The sequence below is a fragment of the Hemibagrus wyckioides genome, linkage group LG12 (genome assembly GCF_019097595.1).
Source record: "Hemibagrus wyckioides isolate EC202008001 linkage group LG12, SWU_Hwy_1.0, whole genome shotgun sequence".
Taxonomy (NCBI): domain Eukaryota; kingdom Metazoa; phylum Chordata; class Actinopteri; order Siluriformes; family Bagridae; genus Hemibagrus; species Hemibagrus wyckioides.
In genome coordinates this window covers 3,921,050-3,932,950 of record NC_080721.1, presented here as the reverse complement: position 1 = coordinate 3,932,950, position 11,901 = coordinate 3,921,050, and the positions used below count along the sequence as shown (strand labels likewise).

At 42.9% G+C, this 11,901-nt stretch overlaps 2 protein-coding genes across 3 annotated transcripts in view; both read right to left on the bottom strand.

Annotated features, from left to right (window-relative positions):
* Positions 1-386: 386 nt before the first annotated feature.
* zbtb22b (zinc finger and BTB domain containing 22b) lies at positions 387-8,627 on the bottom strand. 2 transcript variants are annotated; one of them, XM_058405177.1, is made up of 4 exons: positions 7,792-8,089; positions 6,485-6,711; positions 4,715-5,590; positions 387-3,925 (listed from the first exon to the last, which is right to left on the bottom strand). In XM_058405177.1, the coding sequence occupies exons 2-4, from the start codon at positions 6,707-6,709 to the stop codon at positions 2,990-2,992; spliced, it is 2,037 nt and encodes a 678-aa protein (XP_058261160.1). In that variant the 5' UTR covers positions 6,710-6,711; positions 7,792-8,089; the 3' UTR covers positions 387-2,989. The 2 variants fall into 2 exon arrangements, with proteins under 2 accessions (XP_058261160.1, XP_058261159.1); XM_058405176.1 differs by lacking the exon at positions 7,792-8,089 and adding an exon at positions 8,207-8,627 and having other exon boundaries at positions 388-3,925.
* Positions 8,628-9,998: 1,371 nt separating this feature from the next.
* ctdp1 (CTD (carboxy-terminal domain, RNA polymerase II, polypeptide A) phosphatase, subunit 1) overlaps positions 9,999-11,901 on the bottom strand; it is an 11,812-nt gene continuing 9,909 nt past the window's right edge. The window contains exons 11-13 of the mRNA XM_058405262.1: positions 11,822-11,901; positions 11,516-11,712; positions 9,999-10,960 (exon numbers count right to left, since the gene is read on the bottom strand). The exon at positions 11,822-11,901 is cut by the window's right edge and continues 74 nt beyond it. Of these exons, the coding sequence (XP_058261245.1) occupies positions 10,801-10,960; positions 11,516-11,712; positions 11,822-11,901 (437 nt within the window). The 3' untranslated portion in view covers positions 9,999-10,800. The remainder of the gene's footprint in view (positions 10,961-11,515; positions 11,713-11,821) is intronic.

Sequence of the window (11,901 nt, the reverse complement as noted above, 5' to 3'; positions counted from 1 at the left end):
CATCAATGAGCTTCGACCGCCCATGACCCTGTCACCGGTTCACCACTGTTCCTTCCTTGGACCATTTTTGATAGATACCCACCACTGCAGACCGGGAACACCCCACAAGAGCTGCAGTTTTGGAGATGCTTTGATCCAGTGGTCTAGACATCACAATTTGGCCCGTTTGGTTCCTGCTTCTAACACATCAACTTTGAGGACAAAATGTTGACTTGCTGCCTAATATATCCCACCCACTAACAGGTGCCATGATGAGGAGATCATCAGTCTTATTCACTTCACCTCTCACTGATCATAATGTTATGGCTGATTGGTGTATATACCCCCCTCCCATCTTTTGTTTTCCTCACCGTTCCCTCCTTTTCGTAAGAAAAAAAAAGTTCTTTTTTTTTTTCCAGTGAATCTTTATTGTTGACAAATGTGTAACAGGATTTTGGTCCATTTAACACACACTGGGTTAAAACCATCCTTGACATGGAGAAGAGGCTGAGTGTTAAGTCAGTGTACTGAAATGATCCGATTTCTACACAAATTACTTGTAAAATCCACATTCATTAAACTTCAAAAGTGCTACAAGTCCATTTCAAAACATGGCAAATCATTTCGACAGCCTTCACAGAAGGCAAACCTTTCAGAATTAAAGTCAGAAGTCGTAACTCTTCGATTACTCCTTATTTCATTTCATCAGTTCTGCATTATTATACAACTCGGTAAAGTTCACATAGGATTTTGGAATGCAGTGAATCTGTTCCTTCTCCTTTTTTTTAAAGGACAATAAAATAAAATTAAATTTAAAAAAAAGCTCACAAAGTGAGAAATTCTGATGTTTCTGATGACGTGAAGATATTAGAGAAGTGTTAAGAAAGCCAGGTGGATGGCTTAACACTATACGTAGGTAACAGATAAAACTGTACAAGTCTCTTAAAACGTACGTCTCAGGCTGATAAAAATAAACGTAGCAACTCGGGTCACTTAGATCATAAAAACAGTGGAATGTGAGAATGAGTGGACGTACTTCAGGTCAGAAAGGTGTTGTGGCAGCATGGGGCATGTCTGAGGGCAGGCTGTGAAAGGGAGGAGGACTGATGATGACCTGTGTGGAATCAACTGGCAACTGGTGCAGATGGACGATCCCAATTTCCCAGTGTACCGTTCGGTTTTATACTCCAGTCTCCTCATTTCAGGGCTTCACAGAAGACTGATCCGTCTAGAATTCCGTGTTTAAACTATTAACCCGTGGTCATTCACACTGACCACTGATCACACTAGAACCGTTTTTTTTCGTCCAAATTTTGTTTGGCCACAATTTTAAACAAACGTGTCTTTAAGTGGAAATCTATTGAAATCTTCAAATTTTAAAACAGATATTTTCTTCAGTCTGTATTTTCTATCACGGATTACTTTCAGGAGCTTAAAGGCAAGTGCTTAAAGTGTTTAAAGACTGAAAAGAAAAAAAAAAAACCTTTTAACGTACCGGCTCGAGACTCGAGTACCGCTTGAGGTCACAGCAAATTAAAATAGCAGATAAAATTATTATATTCGTCCTCTTGTTATACGGCATTAGGGCTGACCGTCTGCAGCATCATCAGATCAAAGGCTGTGATTGGCACTGACAGGATTTAGACTGGATTTGACACTTTTAGTCTGGATTGGACTCTTGTAGACTGGATTGGACTGTTTTAGTCTGGATTACATTGCTTTAGACTGGATTAAACTGCTTTAGACTGTTTTAGTCTGGATTACATTGTTTTGTTTTAGTCTGGATTAGACTCTTGTAGACTGGATTGGACTGTTTTAGTCTGGATTAGACTGTTTCAGTCTGGATTAGACTGTTTTAGTCTGGATTAGGCTGCTTTAGTCTGGATTAGACTGTTTTAGTCTGGATTACCTTGTTTAAATCTGGATTGGACTGTTTCAGTCTGGATTAGACTGTTTTAGTCTGGATTAGGCTGCTTTAGTCTGGATTAGACTGTTTTAGTCTGGATTACCTTGTTTAAATCTGGATTGGACTGTTTTAGTCTGGATTAGACTGTTTCAGTCTGGATTAGACTGTTTTAGTCTGGATTAGGCTGCTTTAGTCTGGATTACCTTGTTTAAATCTGGATTAGACTGTTTTAGTCTGGATTAGGCTGCTTTAGTCTGGATTAGGCTGCTTTAGTCTGGATTACCTTGTTTAAATCTGGATTAGACTGTTTTAGTCTGGATTAGACTCTTGTAGTCTAGATTAGACTATTTTAGTCTGGATTAGACTGTTTTAGTCTGGATTACCTTGTTTAAATCTGGATTAGACTGTTCTAGTCTGGATTAGACTGTTTTAGTCTGGATTAGACTGTTTTAGTCTGGATTACCTTGTTTAAATCTGGATTAGACTGTTCTAGTCTGGATTAGACTGTTTTAGTCTGGATTAGGCTGCTTTAGTCTGGATTAGGCTGCTTTAGTCTGGATTAGACTCTTGTAGTCTAGATTAGACTGTTTTAGTCTGGCTATTGTTCATTGTTTAATACATTTTTTTAAAATGTCATTATTGGCAAGTTGCTGTGGAATAAAAGAATAAAACTCTTGCGGATGTGATGTAACAGGAAAATAAAGGATATTCTCTCGCTTAATATCAGACGGTTATTGATTATTTTCCCGTTAGAGCGTGAGACACTAGTACCTGAGACCTGCTGCAGATTCCAGATGTGATTTTCCCGCTCTGAGGTCATGTGATGTGCTGCCCTGCAAAAATACTCAGGAATGGTTTCTATACTTTTTTCTTTTTATGTCCAAATTATCTAAAAGATCATTTTTTAATTTCTAAATTAGAACATCAGGTGGATTTTACATTAATGCACCAAAATAATAAAAAGTTCTCTTACTAGATGGACAGACACTAAATGCTCTAAGACTGATGGATTATTTCTTTCCTATCTTGTTACATGAATCATGCTGACGGACAATATCACAATCGGACGACTGTACACGTGATCCCACGTGGCGATGTTTTGCTTTAAGTGATGCTGTTTTCGCCGATACAGACCTCACTGATATCATCCCCACATTCGCTCTGGCTCACATCCAGCCCGAGGACACCGGCGCCGTGGCCGTACAGTCCACTTTGGGGATTTACCCCTAAAAGGGATCCGGGGACCGCCATGCTCAAGCCACTTCTACTGCTGCTACTGCTGCTACTGCTGCTGGAGTGGTGTGGAGACATCACTGGGACTCCACTCCTGCCTCCAGCGCTGCCTTGAGTCCCTTTGTTGCCCGAAGGCTGGAGCTGAAGATGGTTCTGAGGGGAAATCACTGACCCTTCCGAACCTTGCGCCTCGTTAGTACCGCCGTGCCTTTCGCAGTGAGAGCGATGCCGCATGAAGCTGTCACGCCACATGAACTTTTTCCCGCAGCTGAGGCAGTCGTAGGGCTTCAGGCCCGTGTGTGTCTTCATGTGCTCTGTGAGGTGGTGCTTCATCTTGAACTTCTTGGAGCACACCGGGCAGTGGAAAGGCCGCAGGTCAAGGTGCATGTTGATGTGGCGATCTCGCATGCTCTTGTGAGTGAACCTTTTGCCACAGTGGCACATAAAGACTTTACCCGCAGTGCCAGCTCCGTTTCCATCTAACCCGTCTAATCCGCCGTCCATTCCACCCTGCCCAGGCAAGTGGACCGTTCCGTGCTCCGAAGCTCCTTTTAACGACACCCCGGGTAAAGCTTCTTGGAGGCCGACGGTAGGAGAAGATTGGTTGTAGAGAAGAATCTGGTTTCCTTGCATGTCCAGTGGGAAGAGCTGTGTTCTGGCAGCGGCTGACTGGACCGAGCTCAGTAACGCATTGACTGCTCGACTGCCACTCTGGCTCGGGTTCTCCAGAGAGTGCTGTGACGACGCTTGGTCCATCAAACCGCTTTCGACCTTGAGGTAGTCTTCCGGTGATTGGCAGTAGTCAACCTGAGGAAGTGACAGCAAAAAATTATTCAATAGATTCAAATTGTGAGAAACCATCAGGCTCACAGAACAGCTCACAGAGGCTCGAAGGGAGGGTTGTCTCAACATAAATTCCACCCCGAATACAACATCCACACAAGGAGGACCGGAAACTGGCTCAAAATATTCAGGCAGAAGAAGCAGTAAAGACAATTTGTTTTCCTTTTCTTATCTTTCAGTGTTTTCAGGAGAAACAAGTTAACAAGAAAATAGATGTGCAACCTGGCAACGCTGCTCATGAAGTAAAGAAAAAATTGTTGCTTAAATTGAAGGGGGGGGGGGCTTCCAAGGTATCAGATAATATCAGAAAGGTTAAAACAACTGCACAAATTATTCCAGATCCATAAGGCTACTCCCCTTTTCTGAGGGAAGGTAATGACTGCTCGTTTAGTTAGCATCTTTCTAAAATGTCGAGATCCTACGTCAACAAATAAAGGTTGCCAGGTCTGGTAAAATTAAATCAGAGTAAACAGCACTGTGTCACTTCATTTAGACTTAATGAAGTGTTTTGTTACAACTCTTCCCAGCGTCTCTCCAGTGGAAACATTGTGTGAGACGGAGGGAAGGAGGCCGGGACTTCCAGTCAACATCAGAACACTTGTCGATTGGTTCATCTGCCATCTTGTGGCACTATTTTAAGTCGAGCATCTCAGTAACTCTCAGGCATAGGTGTGTGTAACAGGTTTCAACAGGTTTCACAGCTACCTCCAACATACACTAAAGATCAAATGAACCATAAAGAATAATCCTCACCTGTGCTTCCATGTCATCCCTGCTGCTGAGGTCTGCAGAAAGAGTCCTGACATTAGAAATATTAAATGTCCTCTCCCTTTCTCTCTCCTTGGTGAGCTCTAGCTCCTGCTCATCTTCGTTTTCACCTCCTTCTTCTCCAGACACCACGATGAAGTCGTCGTCCCTGGAGCGTTCGGTTTTCACCACCACCCACTGTTTCCGAGGCATGATGCTCGGCTGGCTGTACATGGGACGCTTCTGCGGCGGAGACGACTCGAGATCCTGGTAGGAGGAAACGCCGAAGCTGTCGCTCACTCCCATTTCCTGATCGGAGGCGAGAGTAGGTTTCTTCCTCCTGCCACTACCCTGTTCCTGTTTCCTCGGGTACACGAGCTCCTCGTCCTCTTCCTCCTCCTCGTCGATCAGGAAAGCATCCTCTTGACTGGACGGCATGCAGTAGTTGGGAGTGGAATGCATGCCTCCGTCTCCCACCGTTCCCGTACTCGCCATTGCTCCGCCGAAACTAGCGTCTTTGGGGCTGAAGTAGTTTGTGCTGCTGGGAGACTGACTCTCGATCAGCGAGGGACGAGTCAGAGGCGGAGCCACAGACTGTGCGTGTCCTTCTCCTGCGTAGGAATCCCTGCTGCACTGGGCGCTCTCTGAGGATGGAGCTACACCCTGCGGTCCAGACGAACCTCCCTTGTCCTCTCGGAGTAGTTCCGTGCACTTGTCCACGATGTGCCACATCTGGAGCACGCTCCCAATGGTGAGGTAGTTGACGATGTCTTCACGAAGCATTTGCAGCTGGCCAGTGTAGGCACAGCGCAGGACTCTCTCAAACGCCAGCGGGTCCATTACGGCAGGGATGGACACTGTGGACATGTTCTTCAGTAGCACCTAACGAGCAGAGACACATGCATCATGCATCAATCAACCCATATTCTTCCTCATTTCTTATTCTAAACAGGAAAAACAGAAATCGTATCATAAAGTACATCTTTTTAAACTCTTTTTAAACCAGGGATGAGAGATACGAGGATAAATAGCTGTGGGATAAATAGCCGTGTTCGGATCTCATGGTTGAAGTGTTTGGTGTAGGATGGGTGAGGACCACGGGAAGAAGGCTTGGATCAGGTAAACCTGTTAAACCCTAAACACTGGAACCCTTCATGTTTTTACATTTCAGCTCATTTCAGTGGAAGTTTCTGTGTTAGACACAATATGTGGACAAAAGTATTGGCACACCGATCATCATATTCTGAATCGAGAGACATGAACATGGAGTTGTCCCTTTTGCAGCTATAACAGCTTGCACTCTTTCCAGAAGATTTTAGAGAGTTTCTATGGGAATTTTTCACCCAGTAGACCATTTGTGAGGTCAGGCACCGATGTTGGATGAAAAAGCCTAACTCTCTGTTCCAGTTCATCCCAAAAGGCGTTGAGTTCAGGGGATATCGAGGAACAGTGACACACTTAAATTCACTGAACTCTTCTAACAAATGTTTGTAAATGCAGACTGCATGGCTAGGTGATGGATCTGAACAAAGAGGTGCGTCCCAATACTTATGTCCATTATGGACAAACATCTAGAGTATAAAAGTCCTAAACATCCCTGTTTGTCACAGACATGGTTTCTATGTTAAGCTGAAAAAGGTTTAGTGATGTTAAACACACCGAACAGCTCGGTGTCGCTATAATACTTTCAGCGTCATCGTGACTGTTGTCATGAACCGTGTCTAAACTCCTTCATTTTTAAAAAAAATCGTACGTGTCGGTGAGTAAAGGATGCACCTGGTCATGGAAGTACGGTGAGGAAGCAGCTAACACGCAGCGATGGGCTTTAAAGACGTGTCCCTGCACGTGTATGGAGAGGTCACACAGCTGGCCGTCCTCACGCTGTCGATTAAGGCTGTCCAGCACACATGTCTGCACGTTGGGGAAACACACCTGCACCACCGGACCCGTAGGCACACCTGAGGTGCCATCACAACTGTTCTCCTCTGTAGCTGACTGCATTCCTGAGAAATGTGGATAAAAGACACAAAGTGAAGCACATTAAAAGGAAATCTTACTCGAAAATCAGACACAAATTCTACGTAAAGAAGCACAGAGGTGCTGGGAGTGTGTCCGGTTTCTGACAGCATGTCCAGAGAACTTTCTGGAATGTAAAAAAACCCCTAAAAACTCTAAACGGTAACTCTGGGAAACATTTTCAGTCACATTTGAGAGAAAGAATTCGGTCAGTGTCGATGTGGCGGATGTGACCAAGTGAGAAATACGAATGTTTTGAAGATTTTTTGAGTAAAATAATGTTTTAGCAATTAATCAGCAATGCTCACACTATTCACATTACGCTGTAGATTTATTTGTCTTCAAGTGTCATTTTAAACGAATCCTCCATATGACTCGTGAGTCGTTTTAGAGAGCGAGTCGTTCATTTTGCATTGACCGCGCATGCGCAACATCCTAGTTCATCGCACGTGACCACTTCCTGGCTCGGTGTCTTACAGTCAATAACACTAATGCAATGTTGTATAATATTGAGGAATTATCATAAAAAATATCCAAGGACATGTGCAAAAAAATGTTTTGGCTTTGATTGATTTATAGTTTTGTCTTTTTGGCTATTAACACGTAACAATGTAATCGTATTCTGCTGAAATGAACCAAATGACTCGGGAAAAAAAGATTCAAAGAACCGAGTCAGTAAAATGAGCCGAACTTCCCATCATCACTAGTAAAGGCTACATCATGAGTGACAGGAAAACATAAACAAGACTCCGGGCCTTAACACTTCTTTTCTTAAACAGCTTTTCTCAGCTATGTAATAAACCTGTTCTGAAGCCATGATTTCAACATTTATTCAGTTTATCCCGTGCTCCAGGTTAAGTCTCAAGAACAAATCGACTTACTGCACCTTTAAAACTAAACCTCAATCGTGTCAGAATGCAGAATATACGAATCGAATACACAAATCATGTTCTAATCATGTTAATGATGATCATACTAATCAGTATATTTAAATATTTACGGTTTATGAGGTAGAAAAAGTTTCACAACTCGTGCTGTAAGAAGAGACTCGAACCAAAATGGCGGACCTGCAGAAAGACGCCGAGCTCACATTCTCAACGCTAATGTAGTCCAACAATAAACGATATTTCACCATTCTCTGGGATTTGAGTCTTTTTTGGGGTCACTTTAGCTATAAAAAAAATCAATAAGGCTGACAGAAAGTAATGTAGTAAAATCAGTAATGGAGGTAATGTGGAATGAGCTTGACGCCAGGAAGACTAAGGCAATAATGGCGTTCGGTGTTCTATTCAGCCTAGACTATATGAAGAGATATAAGATGGCGTGGTGTTGTCAAAGATGGAACGCCAAAACATGTTAGACACCGATTATTTATTGCCACTGATTATCGTGACTGCATGCAAACACTGTGCTCACCAGCAGAAAGGTTATTAACTTATCAGCGCTGTCAGCTTCGAAAATAAGCCTTTAATCAGCCCTTACCCCTGAAAAATCTTTTTCAAGGACCAACATGAGTGTATTCGCGAGGCAAAATCTCCATCTTCACCGTATGAAGAAGGCGAACATGTGGAAGAGAAATGCTCGCTTAGCTCCAGAGAGATCCAGCTGCATGGTATCCCTTTAAGAAATCCCAGACAGACTCATCTCATTTGGGGTCATTTGGCCGACCAAAAATAGAACGCGAGGAGATACAGTGGTGTGTCGGAAGGTGTGATGCAGCCAGCTTGTAGTAAACATCCACACGTTGTCTCTCCACTATATCACGTGAAAACATCATAAACATAAACGGCATCGTTCTAATATACACTGCACTGCTGGCCAAAAGTATGTGGACACCCGAGCATCACAACTCTATGAGGTTTTCTACCCAAAGCTGAAAGAACAACGTTGTCTAGAACATCTCTGTATCCTGTAGCATTACAGTTCTCGTTCAGTCCAAACCCTGTTCCAGCACGAAGCACAGAGCTCCATGAAGACTAATGGTGTGTGAAGGTCGGAGAGCCCTGACTTTGACTCAACCCCACTGGCCACCTTTGGGATGAACTGGAACACTGACTGAACCCCAGACCTCTTCGTGTAGCTGAATGATCGATCACCAATCCACACAGACACAATCCAACAACCTTGGACCACCAGACTGGATCCATCGCTGTGGGACTCCTTGATTACACCAATAGGGCCAGTTGTGTAAAACTACCCCAGTTCTATGAGATTAGTGTGACCAGGAAGAAGCAAAAATGTTGGAAAATTCCACTTGAGATGGTGAAAGGTGGTCTCCACAGTGGATTTAGCACATGACCATGTCATTTAAAACTTGATTTAAGTAATAATACAAGTGCTTTATCTCCCTATGAAGACTCATGTAGGCAAGAGTCCTAGTCCTTCTAAAAAATGTAGTAGCTCAAGGTTGGGGTTCAAGCTCCAGCACTGCCAAACTGCTCCTTTTGGAACCTTGAGCAAGGTTCTTAACCCTCTCTGCTCCAGAGGTAACTGACCCTGTGCTCTGGCCCCAACATCCGAAGCTGAGATACACTATATTGCCAAACGTTTTGGGACACCCCTCCAAATCATTGAATTCAGGGGTTGGGCTCGGCCTCTTAGTTCCACTGAAAGGAACTTTTAATGCTTCAGCTTCATATCAAGACCAGACCTTCTCGTCCAACATCAGTGCCTGACCTCACAAATGCGCTTCCAGAGGAATGGTCAAAAATTCCCATAAACCTTGTGGAAAGCCTTCCCAGAAGAGTTGAAGCTGTTATAACTGCAAAGGGCTGGCAAACTCCATATTACATTCATGTGCAAGTAAAGGCAGACGTCCCAAAACTTTTAGCAGGAGGCTTATGGGCCATCACATACTGCATGATAATAATATGGGTTTGAGCCACTTATCCCAATTCCGAGTGTCAGTTTTCAACACACATTTACACATGTAAACATTCAAATAGGATACGCCCATTCCAATATTTTTGCGCATTCAAAAAAATGGGTGGCTTCAAACAAAAGTTTTTTTTTTCTTTTCCAGGTCTAGGTGTAAAGATCAGGAAGCTGGAATTTTGTTGTGTTGTCTCATGTTTATGTTTCGATCTGCCCAAGAGGTTTGGGTGAACTTTGTTAAAGCACCCGTATCCTTTATGGCTCTGCCCCCTGTGATGGAGCGACCTAGGGGATGTGTTGTATCCTGCAGGTCACGGGATATCCAGTGGCTCTCTGTTTGGGTCTCAAATCCACATGAAAATAATAGTTTCATTCACTGAAATCCAAGCTTTTTGAATGGCTTTTTATTAGGTCATGTAAACATTTTAAAACTTTGTTGTCCTCTGTACAGAATGATTTTAGACATCTTTAGGCGCACCGACCGCATTCAGCACAAAAAAAAAAACACAATGTACATTGCTTTTGTAAAATATAATTTGTTTTCATAGAGAATATTAATAGCAGAAAAACCTCTCTAAAACCTTTCATCTCTAAAACCTTTCATATTTTTTTTGTCCATTTTGTTTAGTAAGGAAAAGGTAGTTAGTAAGGAAAGGCAGTATGAAATCGAATATACAAGCAGAATATCACAAATCAACTTTTAAATGGACGTTACAAATAAAAGCACAAAACCTGAATAATGTAAAATAAATGTTTCTACAAGAAAATGTTTTTAAACACAAAATTTGGCAAAAAAAAAAAATCAACTTAATAATTCTCCTCAGAAAATATTGTAATGTGCCAAAAGATTTTTTTTTTGTTATTCTGCATAGACGAAAAAACTGGACAAAGAAATCGAGGACAAAAGAAAATTATGAAAAAATATAGCTGCCTGTCATCGTCTTTGGCAGTAATTCATTTTATTTCTTTATTTATTTTTGTGTAAAACCTTGACACAAAAAAATGTAAGCATCCACTGTCCAAGGTAATGCAATAAAATATTCAACAGTTTTGTCTAATTATTTTGTATTCACACTTTGTAAATATTTTTTCCACCCGCTGTTCTATATACAACACACACACACACACACACACACACACACACAGTAGAGGTGACATGCAAAAATGCAGGTGATGGAAACAGACGGTCAGCATCATTCGTCTCACATGAAGTCATTTAACTCTGCCTCCAGAGCAGCGGCCATCTCGTCAGCTTCTGAGCTACTACCGTCCTCGTTCGACTCCTTACTGGACTGGCTAGCCAAGTCTCCGTCTTTGTCATCGTCGTCTTCCCTAACGTCCGGCAGCTTTCTCTTGTGTCCTCTAGAAAACATAGCGCTGACCATTAGTGTGGTTAATCCTTCTAGACTAAGGTATTACTGCAAGAACATACGGTGGATTTGAATCAATTAACACAAATGGGCAAAAAAGTTTGTGCACCCCTGACCATCACACGTTCTTGTGTCTCTGTATGCAGTTCAAACCCTGTTCCAGCACAGAGCTCCATGACGATGGTGTGGAAGACCTGGAGCATCCAGCACTGAGCCCTGACTCGGACTCAACCCCACTGGGATGAACTGGAACTAAAGTCTCCTCAACATCAGAGTCTGATCTCACTCTTGTAGATGAATGATCACTAATCCTCTAAACATCTAGTGGAAAGCCTTCAGAGGAAAGTGGACCTGATTACAACACCAGAGACCAGATAATAAATCTGGACCAGGACTCACCAATGCACAGTGATGCTCCGAGGGATGAGCGCACTTTCCTCCGAGTGAGTGAGAGCATAGTGAACATAGAACTTCAAGGTGGCATTCAACTATAAGTTATAAAATGACTCACTGACATGAATTCTTCTCAAAGATCTAAAAACAGTACCTTGGTATGACCCCAGTGTGACCGCTGACTTGTTTGGATGTTGATGATGACGTGTCTTTGACGGACGTTCTCAGGATCTGGTGGTAATCTGCTGTTTCAGCACTTTGCCTGCTGCTCTCTTCATCTTCCTCGTCTCTCTCCTCCTTCTCTTTTCCCTCGCTATCGTTATCACTTTCTTCTCCAAGAATATCATCCACCTGCCCATCCCCACCCCCCCAAAAAAATACAGGTATGTGCTTAACCTCTATGAGGTTCAGTATAAAACTGCTGTTTTATGTAACAGAAGGTCAGAAGGTCAGATCTCACCTCTCTGTCCATGCTGTCTAGGTCCTCCTTACAGAGCGTGTAGAGAGGTAAGGTTTCGGACAGGCTGGGCTGGCGTTTCC

Coding starts and splice junctions, on each gene's coding strand:
- zbtb22b (XM_058405176.1), bottom strand. CDS start 6,709: ATGCAGTCAGCTACAGAGGAGAACAGTTGTGATGGCACCTCAGGTGTG. Junction 5,591..6,484: donor CACCGTACTTCCATGACCAG/GTGCATCCTTTA, acceptor TCTGCTCGTTAG/GTGCTACTGAAGAACATGTC. Junction 3,926..4,714: donor GGGATGACATGGAAGCACAG/GTGAGGATTATT, acceptor TCACTTCCTCAG/GTTGACTACTGCCAATCACC.